A 13631-nucleotide genomic window follows, 5' to 3' on the forward strand; every position below is an offset into this window, starting at 1 on the left:
TTAGAAGATAAGTAGGTATAGGTACTTAAGTCGACAGGTTCCTCAGAAAATAAGTAGTTTTGATTACTTTCATGCTTTCTGATGTTTTTATTATGCGATTAGTGCTAGGTATTTTTCACATTGAGCAAATTATACTGTACCACCTGACCCGAGAGTTAAAACTGAGTCCCCTACGTTAAAAAACTATGCCATCTCATTTCACAAAATACGACAAAAAAAATTATCGCCAATCAATCGATTTTCAAATAGCTTTCAAATTCGTTGAGTGACTTTTCTTGTCAGAAATAAATATAGAAATTGTATTACCGTTTATTAATTTAATATTTATTATAAAAAAGTATTAAAAATAGAACCGGGATGAGAAGCAGCGGCCTGGTGTTGTTCGCTTGTGCTGGTCTTCTGCTTGTGAGTCTACATTTTTTACTGAATGCAATGAATTCACTGCTTCTAAAGCAATATCTATACTAATGTTATAAAGCTGAAGAGTTTGTTTGCTTGTTTGTTTGAACGCGCTAATCTCAGGAACTACTGGTCCGATTTGAAAATTTCTTTCAGTGTTAGATAGCCCATTTATCGAGGAAGGCTATAGGCTACTTTTTATCTCGGTACGGGAAGTAGTTCCCACGGGATGCGGGTGAAACCGCTGGCAGAAGCTAGTACTTTATATCCCTCTTCATTGAACCTACCTTGCACCCAAATACAATATTTGTATTTGATGAAAACAAATTACATAGGTACTCGAATCTGGGATCGCGAGAAAGAAAGACCACTGCCCTGGAACACAAAGGGCTCTGTAAGAAGGATATAATACCTAGGGTTTACAGGAAATAGTAGAAGTGAAGTATGTGAGCGACGTTTTAGGATAAACAACGTAGTGTAGGACGTCTTCAGGCACGGTGGAGTGATGACTTGCTCAAGACAGCTGGCAGGAGCTGGATGCGAGAAGCCGAAAATCGATCTCAGTGGCGTGCACTTGGAGAGGCCTACGTCCAGCAGTGGACTGCGATAGGCTTATGATGATGATGATGAATGAAGATTTTCTTAATACGGCGCGTTTGTCTTTTCTGACATCCATATAGAGCGGCGGCGCAATCCTCGGCGGGTCGGTGGCATGGAGCCTGCTGCGCATGTCGTACTACTTCTGGACGTCGGACCTGGGCGTGGAGCTGAGCTCGGCCGTGCTGTTCCTGGGGGGGGCGCTGCTGTGCCTGCCCACGTGCTGGCTGTCCACCGTCGTGCCTTACCATGTCAAGTCCTTGTCTTTGACGGCTACGGTAAGGAAACATTTCAGAGCTTATAGGTACAAAGAACAACAAACAGATATCCTTCGTGATACCTTTATGAAGCTGAATGCAAGTTACTTACTCAGATGAAGATCTCTAACTCACTTTCAGTTTATCAGACGTTTACACTGTTATTACACACGCACATAGTACCTACATGTCCTGCTATGCTACTCTGAAATCCAACTTGCCATGCAATGGTATTCCTGTTATAATTTTCAAGAAAATACTCAAATCTTTATCTCTATTAGCATTCCATATGTTATAAGGTGTGCATTTTAGGTAGGTACAGTCGAGAAACAATATGGACTATTATGGACCCTATAGGGCACACCTTAAAGGAGTTGTAAAGTTTATTACTCTCATGGATACCATGTTCGCAGCTGATGGCACTGGTGAGCGTGGCGATGGTGATGCTGTCAGTGGGTTTGTCGTCCATCGCGGGGCTGGCGCGCGCGGTGCGCGACCCCGGCGCGGTCAACAACAGCATGCTGCGCGCTATGGCCATCGACGCCTTCGATCCTGCTGTTAGGAGCTCCTTCGCTGCTATGCAGCTTGAGGTATGCTGTAGAAAGCTAGTTTATGGTCAAGAAGACGGGTCGTCTTTAAATGGCTTCAGCTCTGTAGGAAGCGCTGAAGATACCTAGAAGTGTTTACTCGTTGTATCATCGGACCATACCAATCAAAGGATAAATTTTTTTTTGTCCTAAATACTAAAGTATTCAGTACTGAGAAACCAGGAATGATTGAAGTTCGGAACACATTCAAAGGCCCACCCACTTTGCTGTAGGTATATCTTCAAAATCAAAATCTTTTCATTTCACATAGGCCTTTGCAGGCACCTATGAAAAGTCCCACTATTTGCACGGTTCCAAAAAGTTGGTCTCATGGAGAAAGGCCGGCGACTCCATATTGGAAGAACTTCCATTTTGATACCTGCATTCTAAAGTTTAAAAAAATGTTCTTCCTGATGTTTAGGGCATTTGATGTTCAGGGCTGCTGAAATTATAAAAGATACCTATTGCATATTTTTAATTGCTTCTGTTCATGATCCAGTTGCGATGCTGCGGCGTGCAGTCCTACTCGGACTGGTACCAGCACCGGCGCACACTGCCGCCTGCCTGCTGTGGCCGCGTGTGGAACGGGAAGGTTAATACACTTGTGGTTACCAAAAACCTACGTCCATTTAGTCTAAAGTCTGATGAATACATAGCTAGATGAAAAGTAACAGTTCTAAGAAACGATAATGATGATGTTCTCCTACCAGATTATTGGCTACGGCGCGCGGCTGTTCTCATGTAAGGAGATTAGCCAACTGCGCAGGACATTAAAGTGCACGAGCATTTGCGCAGACACAGGTCTGAGAATTAGGTACTGTACGGGATGACACGTGGAAATTTGGGTTCGTGCATGATTCTACAAGCAACAGCATCGAGGAATATTTTCCATTCAAAAAAAACTAAAGTCTATAGTTTACAGAAGACTAAATAAGTATTTGAACTGATATTTGGTTGGTTTCCAGCGAGGAGACATATGCGAGGTGCCGCTGTACAGCATGGGCTGTCTGCGGCCTGCCATCGCGGAGCTGCGCTACTTCGCCAACTCCATGTCGGCGCTCTCCTCCGCCATCGTCGTCGTCATGGTAACATCCTTGTTTACGTAGTCTAATCATTTGTTGGACTTCTGTCATCAGTTGCCCCTGCTGGGGACCTCGTTGTAACCTTATTCAGTGCCTCAGAAAGATTAAGTTATAATACCATGAAGATAGTTTCGATTTTAAGACTTCACGGAAGTCAGAAAGTGTCGTAGGTCTTAGGGTTAATTCCCACTGAAAGAGCAGCGGCCGGCAGCGGCCGTAAGAGCACGGAAAATGTAAGAGCGCGGCGCGGTGCGGCGCCGCGCGGCTCCGCGCGGCCCGCCGCGCTCGCGCTCAATCCCTTGCAATTACGGCCGCTGCCGGCCGCTGCCGGCCGCTGCTCTTTCAGTGGGAATTGACCCTTAGGTAGTCTGGTTTGAATAATACCGTCACAATATATTTGATGACGAGTTCATATAAGAAGTTGCTTCATATAAAACGTTTAACCTACTTCAGTTTGACTGAATACAATCTGGTCTACAATGGATGATTGACATTTTGCAGGCAGTGACCCTGTTCGCGTCAGCGTACTTGCTGGTGACGGGGGTGGTGGAGCGCGGTGAGGTGCGGTCTCACAAGGCGCCGGCGCCGCTGCGCATCGCGTGCCTCGCGCACCCGCCGCCGCTCGTCGCACTCACCTCCCCCGCCGCCATACCGCACGACGCACCCATGTAACCCTCTTGCACCCGCGTGCACCCACCAGCGAACATCACACCGTCACATAACACGACGTAAACTTGACGAGTTTGAAGCCCATTGGCTGCGCAGTTCACAATTTTGTTCTTGAAAATCTTTGACGCAGACAAACGGTTTCTTAAACTCGGCAATTTACCTCGAATCTACTGTATTTATTTAGCTGTATCCTGCACACAATGCCCAAACATCTGCTTCATTGTATTGTCTCCCATAATTATTCTGTTCTTATTTCCATTAATGAATAGTTCGGGTGGATTGAGGTTATAGAGATGTGTTTAACAAATTGTAATGTGTTGTTTGTCGACACCAAATACTGTTTAAATGTGACTCTGTAACTTATGGTTCGCTAGTTCCTATCTTATGCCTACTTTTACTTGAACGGGTATGTGACTACACTGTAGTTTGTTACCTTGCCGCATCTCTGCCACCAATGCTTTTTTGCACATCTCCGATGTACTGTAGTAGTTCTGATGTTATCGTCCCTTACCTTACCAAGTGTTAACGTAGTCAGGTGATTTAAGCTAGATGTTTATAGGTACCTACTCATTTCCAGATTATGTTGACTAAGTTTCTTATTGGAAGACCTTACAGGGTAAATCTAATGCCTGTTATAATTAAATTATAATTTTAATTCAAATGTCCTAAAAATTGTTTGCAGTCGTGAGTAAATGTGTAAAATAAATGTCTTTGTTGACAGTTCTGTGTTTATTATATCAATTTGGGGTTAGACGAGATTAAAGAAACAAGGTACTCGAGGATATCTTTTTAATCGTAATTTTTTGAACACAATACAACATGCAAGCATTAAAATGCTTTATGAAAATTAAAAACAATCATATCTTTTCTATATTTGGTACCTATTTTTGGTTACTTTCAAATTATACAAGAAAAACGATCTCTATATAAAGTCAAACAAAAACTATAATATATTATGAAAAATTTGGTACAACAGGGCGCGGGCGCGGGCGGCGGGCGCGCTCGACACTGTACACTCGCTCGCTCGCTCGCCGCCGCCGCCCGCGCCCGCTCCCGCCCGCTCCGCGCGACGAGCGGCGTGCGGCGGCGCGGGCGGAGCGCGGCGCGTAACATTAGATCTATCTAGAATAAATAGAGGAGCTATGTGCGCGGCTCAGGGCGGCTCTAGCGCCGCGCGCCGCGGTGCTTGCGGTGCGGCGCCGCGCGGCCCCACCACAGCGCCGCGCGCCCCCACCACGCCAGCGTCGCCAGCAGCGCCGCCCGCGACCTGACACACACCTCACTAGACTCGCGCACCCTTGCATCACCACGTACCACCCTCTCAGGGGTACATATATTCACAAATATCTACTTTGATTTCAATTCAAATTTCAAATTCTATCTAATTTTCTAATCTAGTGGGGAAAGTGAATAATAATGGAAATTTGAATTTCTAACGAGTGTATCCAAAACTCAAAAAAAATACTCTGAGCGCAACGCATTCAAGATGCTCAAACAATATTGAAGCGAGAAACATAGAGATATGGTCAATGAGTAAATGATAAAACATGCAACATAAAATGATTCTAATATGAATGTCCTCAATTTAATACATGTTGAAAACTTTAGCGTAACAAGCCTATCTTTTTGAGACTAGGGTTGTTACGCCAAAGATACGATCTCATGCGGAGTACAATGTGTTAGCTAATTATATCTGAATGATCTAATAGGTAAAGTGTCTTTCGACTGCTTTTGTCCAGTTGGCAGCGGTGGTAAAAGCAATATCAAATGTAGGTACGATAAAATTACTCAGAACTACTTAACTTTAATTTAGACTAAGACTAACTATACTAAAAATATTATATACAAGATATTTTCTATGTGTATTGAACATAATTTCGTTGGTCATTAATTACCGTACCCATTGCAAGTGTTGCGTGAACAATGAACCGATGTAATAAATCAAGGACAGAAGCTATCAGAACACGTGTTAATAGAGCAGATGTATGAATGAATAAGAAGAGTGGGGATGGTTACCGATGCACACAACACGCGAGATTGCTCACCAAAGTAGCACACTGGCCGCCCTGCAACAAGCGTAACGCGTCACTCTCCGGCCGTCAGCCAGCCAGCCAGCCAGCCGGCCGGCCGAGCCAAGCATTAGTCAAGCGCTGAGCACACGAGCCCGTCGAGGCTGGCAAGAACTATGGCCGCAAGGGCCTCGGCAACACTGATCATACATTGGTTAGTGATGATGCGAAACTTGCAGATTAGGTTCTTTGGGTAAGTCTGCCATTGAAGTTTGCTTTAAGCAAAACTCTAATTTCAAACCCGGTTGGATGAGGTGATGTACTTTGAGAGATTAGTGATAGATGATGTTTGTACGAGTATTCTGCCAGGCTCGAGGGGCCGGGCTGTGGTGCTATCTGTGAGGTGTGTGACGCACCGTGCAGGCGCAGTGCGGCGGCGCGCACGCGCCCAGCTCCAGGCGGCGCGGCGGCGGGGCGCCCTCCCCGCCCGCCCCGCCCGCCCCGCCCTCCGCGCAGCACCCCGCGCCCGACTCCCCGCACTCCGGCTCCCAACAGTCCACCTCACCAAGCTGCAAGCCAACAAACAACACTCAGACACCCACCATGCCAGATTCAAGAAAAGAGAAGATCTTTTTCAAAAAGAATTTACTCCATAGCGTTCCCGCATCCAATTTAAAAAGATGTCTGACAAGATTTTCAAACCAAAAGTGCAAATAGAACCCCAAGCTGCTCGCTTTTAAAACCTATTCCCAATTATTGTCAAATAAAAATGCAGGGTACTGACGAGGCACTCGCAGATCTGGCACTGGTAGAGCCAGCGCTCGCCGCTGCGGAAGGTGACGTGGTGCAGCTCCTGGTGGCGGCAGTGGAAGCGCGCCTCGCAGTGCGGGCAGCACGCCGCCGGCGCCAGTCGCGGCAGCACCGTGCTCTGCAACTGAACCATATGTACAACTAAACACAAGGACCCCTAGTAATAGACTCAAAATAAAATATCGTTCATTGTAACTTGGCTGCAAAACAGCGTTTTTTGCCAAAACGCCCACCCTTCGCCAATTCCTGTGTTTTTGCTGGGAAGAAGTGGCGCAACAGTGTTCCCAGCAACACACTGTCTGTCCGTAGACTCGATGAATATGCCGCTTTGGATACACCAAAAAGTCTTGAAAGTAATTCAAGTTACAGTGCGATCCTTTGTTGTTACATTGTATTAGTTACCTATAAAATGTAGTATGGAATCACCATCACCATAATATTACTTTGGCCATGCTTTTCAGGTACAAGTTTATCTTTAACTTTATTTTATTCAAAAATTCAAAGTTTATCACCCAAAGCTCCCCGTAAAAAATCAATGACAGTTGTGACAGTTACCGCAGTAGTATGGTTATCGTGCAGGTCGCAGGCGCAGGCGGCGCGGCGGCACACGGCGACGCCGGCGGCGCAGGAGCACGCGCGGCAGCCGCCTGCCTCCGACCACGACGCGCCGTCAGACATGATGCGGCCTTGCCACGAACAACCTGCAAACATTGAAATACTCTTAACATATCTAGATGTAGAAGAGAAGTTATAATCCTATCTCCATTATGACAGTTTCGAAACTCTGATATTACATTCAGTTAGTAGGACCAATTCAATGTGGTTAGGATTCTATATAGGGCTTGTTAGGTGATTAAAACCTGCAGCTCACTCGATAACAAGAAATTCGAAGAAATGAGGACCAAACCAAAGAAGTTTCCTCGGTGGTTCTTCCAAAGAAATGTTCGCTTTTACTTTTTGGGAAGTGGGAATGGTAGGTCCTTTAACTGCTACGTACTCAATTCACAGTGTTCCTCTGAATCACATTCACATCGGAAGCCGCCGTCAGTGTTGACGCAGCGCGCGCTCGGGTGACACGTGTGAAACCCCTCCACGCACTCGTCCACATCTGCAATTACCATACAGAGAATTATATATTAACAGGACAAACAAATATACATGGACCTCAGTCAGCTGTACAGGACTTTCCGATAGGATGGTTATTTGGCGACGCTAGAAGCATGACTGACATTACGTTCTCTCCGAGGCAAGGGGTAGAATTCCACCAGCTTCTAGAGACCGGGTGAGGGTTGCAGAAGTCTTTGACATAATAACATAGAATCAATGGTTTAGGATTCATCGGAAGAACTATTAAGCCATAATTGCATATAATAATGTTTGGTCAAATCGAACTAATAAAATTCATGAGATTTCAAATAACGTCTCGTACATTGAAAATGATGAATTCCTTGCGAAAAGGTTCGGAAGAAGACAGTGAAAATGAGGAGTACCTTGACAAGTATCCAAGACAGCGTCCCTGGTGTACCCCTCTGCGCAGACGCAGTAGTAGCTGCCGGGCGTGTTGACGCAGAGCGCGTGCGCGGGGCAGGCGTGGGCAGGCGCGTCGGTCTGGCGGCACTCGTCCACGTCGCGCTCGCAGCGCGCGCCGCCGAAGCCCGGCGCGCACGCGCACTGCTCGCGCGACACGCACGCGCCGCCGTTCAGGCACCCGCCCGTGCAGATCGCTGCAAATGTACGACATAATTATTGGATCGTGAGTCACTATGACAAAATTTTGCAATGCATCCTGTGTGTCACGCAGGTAGGTCATGCGCCTTCGTCTACGTCAAATACGTACGGTGGACATGACCAAAACGATCGAACTAACGAGGTCAACGATTTTAGGTATTAAACTATGTTCTTCGTCCCCCGCACACCCGCATTAGGCGCGCTACTTTCTTAGCAGATTTTCCGTTATGGCTCCTCTGCTAGTCATTTTGTTCCTTGGTGAAATAGTATATAATGAAATATTTTACAAATATTTGGTATACTGACGTGAGCACTCATATCCGTCTCCCTCGTACCCTTCCCGACATCGGCACGTGTAGGATCCAGGAGTATTGCTGCAAACAGCATGCGCGTGGCAGCCGTGCGTCTCGCCCAAGCACTCGTCTACCTGTCGACAAGGAAAATGTAGCTATTATCTAATTGATAGCTCCTAAGGAGACTGGAGCATATTTAACCATCTCCGAATCTTAAAAAATGTCATAAGACATTGGATATAGGCAAACCCTCCCAGCTTGGGAAGGCTTTGTCCAGCGATGGATCTTTATATGCTGTGACAAAGGATACAATCATTGCGTATGCCGCAATGATTTTTCAAACCAAGAAGTAGAAGGAGTAGTATTGAATTGATATGGTATTATAATGTACGCCCTTATAAACAGCCCATTAGCCCAAGGTTAGCCCTTACTGTTGCCTACTGTACAGCCTTTTTATCGTCCCAATGCTGGGCAAAAGCCTCCTCTCACACCGAGAACGATTGAGCATTTATCACAACGCTTGCTCAATGCGAGTCGGTGGAGCCCTTACTCTCTCAGAATTTTTGTTTCAATGGATTTGAATTCTTTGTCAACATCTGCACAGATTTTACCAGGGTATGGTGAGGGAATCTTACTTCAACACAATTGAACTTGTCTCTCCTGGTGTACCCCGGCAAGCACTGGCACACATATCCCCCCACCACGTTGACGCAGCGAGTGTTGGAGTGGCAGTGGTGCCCGTCCAGCCCGCCCGCGCGCTGGCACTCATCCACATCTGGAAAATATTTCACATATCTCCTTAATAAATCTTTTTACACCGGCCCTATAAAATGTGCCCACAGGGGCCCAATGCTGCTAAGTTAATAATGTGAAAATTGAATATCAATTGAATTGCAAGAGCAGTTTTCACCTTAGCGGACATTCTGCTGCTAAATAAGACCAATCGTATTCCAATGATATTCCATTGGTTTGTCATTTGGTCCATATTGGAATCTTGACAGCAGACAATATGATTCATCATAAAATCACAAAAAAGATAAAAAAGGAAAAAAATGCGGAAAGCCACATACGCTTCAATCGTAATTGAGTCGTGATTAAAACTTAGTTGGATATCAATCGTATGTCGCTTAAGTAAACTTAGCAGAATCACGCCTCAGAAATCAAACTAACTTCGAAATGTGCTACTGATCGAGAAGGTTTGTACCTTGACAAGTAATTCCGTCGCCTTGGAAGCCCTGGTTACATTTGCACGTGTATTTGGTGTTAAGATTCATGCACGTCGCGTTCTCGTCGCACGAGTGACCCATGCTGCAATAGTCCACCCCTGTGTAAATACAATAAACTTCTTAACAATATTACGCAGACATTGCAGACGATTTGAGGTCCTTAATGTTGACGCATCTAATATTCTGAAGCTTTAAAAAACAGAAAATACTCCATTCTAATCTACAGTTCTTAACAATGCATTCCACTGCAAAGTTGGTTCTTCAATCGTCATCAACGTCATCATGTCTACAGCTTAACCAACCTCTCCAAAAACCGTTTGTTGTTAACGTAACTATGTTTTTATATGACATATTTTTCTGATGATGACTCAAGCTTTCTCTGAAGAATCTTCAGGGTTCCTATACCTGGACAGAACTTGCAGCACTCGCCGGGCACGGTGAACTGATCGGCCACGTCGCACGGCAGCGGCGGACACGCGCGCTCAGGATCCACTCGCGTGCACTGCATGTTGCCGTCGTGGCACACACACTCCGCGCACTCCTTCGGCGCGAACCGCTCGCCGTGCTCGTATAGTGTGCCCTTTAGAAGGCACTGCCCTGTAAGGTCAAGGTCACATATGAAAAGAACTTCCAAAAATTGACAATTGCTGTGTTCTTCTCGTGTAGGGAAACATTTCCCTGGAAAACTGAAAAGCAAAAAAAAACTATTCTTAGGTGCATCGCCTAGAAGTCTGTGTCTAATGGATGTTCCTGAGTTTATACGCCACCGACTTCTAGGCGATGCACCTAAGAATAGTTTTTTTTGCTTTTCAGTTTTTTTGGGAGTCGGTTTTATTTTTTTGTAAAAAGTTTTTTATTTTTGGCTTTTCAGTGACAGCATAGTTGTCACTATCTGCATTTGTGGAAAATTCTCATCAATACGAATAATATAAGCCCAAACATGAGGTAGTTTATACATTCAGTTGTCGAGTTCCCTCGACCTTCTCCGGTCTCCATCATCAGGTCAGCTCCAAACCTTCATAGTTGCAAAGGTCTCATCAATACAAATAATATAAGCCCAAACAAGAGGTAGTTTACATATACGGTTGTCGAGTTCCCTCGACCTTCTCTCGTTTCCATCATCAGGTCAGCTCCAAACCTTCAATGTTACATAGTGTTATTACAACGTACACCTCATTGTCAAGTTTTTAACCTATGCACGCCTACAATTTTCGAAAGTTGCCCTCGATTTCTTAGGGTTTCCATCATCAGATCCCAACCTGGTGATTATGGGACCACCTGGAAAGTATACCCTATCAAACAAAAAAAAAAAATTTTGCAAATCGGTCCAGGCGTCTTCGAGTAATCGGTGAACATACATAAAAAATAAAAATAAAAAAAGATCCCGACGAATTGAGAACCTCCTCCTTTTTGGGAAGTCGGTTAAAAATGAAAGTTTTTGTGGATAATGCTGTCGCTAAAAGATGTAAAGGTAACTTAGTTATGAGCATAAAATTGTACAGGGGAAATTGAAGAATGCCGTTAGTTTGTAGTATATAATGTTCCCAGGAGGCCGGAATTTTTGTAACTTCTCCCAAATTTGAAGAATGATATCATCGAGGCGTACAATGTTCCCTTTAAGAGGCACTGCCCTGTAATATGAAGGTTTCATGGAAATTGTTGGACTGACCACTCACAAAGTTAAGGTATGACGTCATCGTTGCGTAGGTATGCTACGGGCATTGAACTGTGTGAACACATATTTGTTCAGCTTACAAATGTAGTGGGTCAGTCTGTAACTTCTATTTGCACAGAAAAATATGAGGCCATAACTGTATTTTTTTAATTCCCATTGGAAGTTTGAGGGTAAAGTAAGCCAGCACCTCATTAGGGTCATAGACGTGAGCACTAATTAAGTATCTATAGATTTGGAGGGTTTACTTACTCAAACATGTTGGACAACACTCCCCCGGATGCAGCACCGGGTTCTTGCACTCAGCTCGATCGCACTCGACTGGCCTGCACGTTATCTCGCCGTGCTGGAACATCACACTTTTCAATAAGTTACCAAATTAACAGTAAAATATTCTAATAACCACCAATAAAACAAGTTGAGAAAACATAAATAGAGCCACTATGGTCTCTTCCGTAACTAAAATCACGTTGTACTTCAATTTTCGTACGAACGAGTACGAATATAAAAACTAAGGTGCATACCACACAGGAGCAGCGATTGCAGTCTCGTTGCCACGAGGCGCCGTCGGCGTGGACTGTGCCGTTGGAGAAGCACGACTTCTGACAATCACATTGTTCCAGACGTGCCAACCGCGCCTCCGTGCCAACCAACTGGAACACATAATCACACCATGAAGACGAACCAACCTAATAATAGTTCCGAAGATTTGTGAAAGAAAGGGTTGTCACCTTGAGTGAGAGGTCATGGATATGTGTAGTGAGCTCCTGCACAGTAGCCTGCAGCAGAGCGAATTGCCCACACGTGGGACATTCCGAGTCCAGCCCCGGACATTGTGCCAGGTAGCCGTGAGGCCCGCTTACCAGTCTTACTTCTTGTAATGTACCCTGGAATTAGAAGCAAATAATATTAACATCATGATTATCATGTTAATGTAAAAAGTGTATCAGTCATAATTAGGAAATTACCTTAAATAAGGAATGTTTGCTATTCCTCTGGCCGAGCCAGAGCGCCAGCTGCGGCTGCGTGAAGTTGCGGTCGGGCGGCGGGATGAGGCGGCGGTACAGCGGGTGGCAGTCCACCAGCAGCGTGGCCTGCGCGCCCGACACGGCCACCGCCAGGCGGTGCCACGCGCCGTCCGCCAGCCGGAACGGGAAGGTCTCGACGCGCGCCGCCGTGCCGCCGGCCGCCACATAGTGCAGGCGCACCTCGTCGCGCCGCCCGCTCGACTGCACCTCCAGGTACCTGGCACACGCGACTCACATGACACCCGCCCGCGAGCGACTCGCCCCGCCCTCGCATACTGTTCCGAGGTACACATAAACAAAGCAAACAACACATATATCGGACGGCGACGGGACGGGACCGGCCGCGAGCGGGCCTCGGCTCGCTCTACATCTCAATATCGCTCGGCCAGGATGGGGGACCATGTACCTCGGAACGAATTGCGTTCGGTGTCCACAGAGACGCTAAGGTGTCTGGTTAGTCGCTCCGGGCGGTGCGCGGTGTCCGCATTCGTACTTTTAAGGGAGAATTTTTGACTGAACAGTTAATTACGATTCAACAGAGCGCGGAGACGGCGAGTGCGCCGCGCGAGGCATTAGACACAATACGAGACAAAAAGGATTGCCATGTCGCTTGGAATGCAAGTGCGGATCGGCTCGGCGGAGTCCCCTCGGTGTAGCGCGAAGCGGCGATGCGGCCGGCCGCACGGCGACCACTAACATCAACATCCAGGTAACAGAACATCGAACGAGGATCGTAAGGGGCGGTCGGACATATACAGAACACAAAACGTCAAGACACAGAACACAAGACGGACGGCGGCGGAGGACGCGGGGGGCGCGGGGCGCATGCAAGCCGGCCCGTCCGCGCACACATACATCCATGCAGATGTGACAGTGAGCGCAATCAGGTCAACGGATGGATCGAGGAGGACATTCCGAGGCACAGGACATTCCAAGATACATGATTCTCCCCTAGAGCGCGCGCGCATGGCGCCCGCAGTCGCGCGGGAGGCATGCGCGCGCGCAGCGATGTTGAGATCTAGAACTCACCGTGCGGAGCGGCGCGTCGCAGCTACCGCGCCCTCGCCGCGCCTCGCCCGCCGCAGCTCGGCCGCGCCATCCACTTCCACTACTCGGTACCAGATGAATATATAATTAAGTCGTGAAATCGGGACTTCAGCAATTTAATTATCCAAACATCAACTTATCATACTCTGGTAGCTACGGCAACCGTGGCCGTGGTCGCTACAACAAGTGCTACGCCGCGTAGCCACAGCTACGTAGGCGCTACGCTC

The 13631-nt window shown here is 46.7% G+C and overlaps 2 protein-coding genes across 6 annotated transcripts in view; one reads left to right on the forward strand and one right to left on the reverse strand.

Annotated features, from left to right (window-relative positions):
- Positions 1-245: 245 nt before the first annotated feature.
- LOC110375188 (uncharacterized) lies at positions 246-4302 on the forward strand. Its single transcript, XM_021333215.3, has 6 exons — positions 246-405; positions 1080-1274; positions 1667-1843; positions 2340-2432; positions 2806-2925; positions 3424-4302. The coding sequence occupies exons 1-6, from the start codon at positions 358-360 to the stop codon at positions 3592-3594; spliced, it is 804 nt and encodes a 267-aa protein (XP_021188890.2). The 5' UTR covers positions 246-357; the 3' UTR covers positions 3595-4302.
- A 64-nt stretch (positions 4303-4366) lies between these two features.
- The window catches only part of LOC110375192 (protein kinase C-binding protein NELL1), a 45863-nt gene continuing 36598 nt past the window's right edge, over positions 4367-13631 (reverse strand). The window contains exons 4-18 of one of the 5 annotated variants that reach the window (XM_064036597.1): positions 12298-12574; positions 12061-12216; positions 11854-11982; positions 11582-11675; positions 10063-10254; positions 9636-9755; positions 9067-9206; positions 8445-8565; positions 7901-8134; positions 7408-7518; positions 6966-7111; positions 6385-6528; positions 6017-6169; positions 5608-5657; positions 4367-4858 (exon numbers count right to left, since the gene is read on the reverse strand). In XM_064036597.1, the coding sequence (XP_063892667.1) occupies positions 4756-4858; positions 5608-5657; positions 6017-6169; positions 6385-6528; positions 6966-7111; positions 7408-7518; positions 7901-8134; positions 8445-8565; positions 9067-9206; positions 9636-9755; positions 10063-10254; positions 11582-11675; positions 11854-11982; positions 12061-12216; positions 12298-12574 (2170 nt within the window). In that variant the 3' untranslated portion in view covers positions 4367-4755. Of the gene's footprint in view, positions 4859-5607; positions 5658-6016; positions 6170-6384; positions 6535-6965; positions 7112-7407; positions 7519-7900; positions 8135-8444; positions 8566-9066; positions 9207-9635; positions 9756-10062; positions 10255-11581; positions 11676-11853; positions 11983-12060; positions 12217-12297; positions 12575-13631 lie in introns of all 5 variants that reach the window. The other 4 variants (XM_064036598.1, XM_064036596.1, XM_064036599.1 and 1 more) reach the window with 4 other exon arrangements.

Source organism: Helicoverpa armigera, chromosome 10 (genome assembly GCF_030705265.1).
Source record: "Helicoverpa armigera isolate CAAS_96S chromosome 10, ASM3070526v1, whole genome shotgun sequence".
Taxonomy (NCBI): Eukaryota; Metazoa; Arthropoda; class Insecta; order Lepidoptera; family Noctuidae; genus Helicoverpa; species Helicoverpa armigera.

Excerpts from the sequence above, each read along its gene's own strand:
- LOC110375188 (XM_021333215.3), top strand. The coding sequence starts at position 358 with ATGAGAAGCAGCGGCCTGGTGTTGTTCGCTTGTGCTGGTCTTCTGCTT. Across the intron at positions 1,275-1,666 it reads CCTTGTCTTTGACGGCTACG|CTGATGGCACTGGTGAGCGT; the intron begins GTAAGGAAACAT and ends CCATGTTCGCAG. Across the intron at positions 2,926-3,423 it reads CCGCCATCGTCGTCGTCATG|GCAGTGACCCTGTTCGCGTC; the intron begins GTAACATCCTTG and ends GACATTTTGCAG.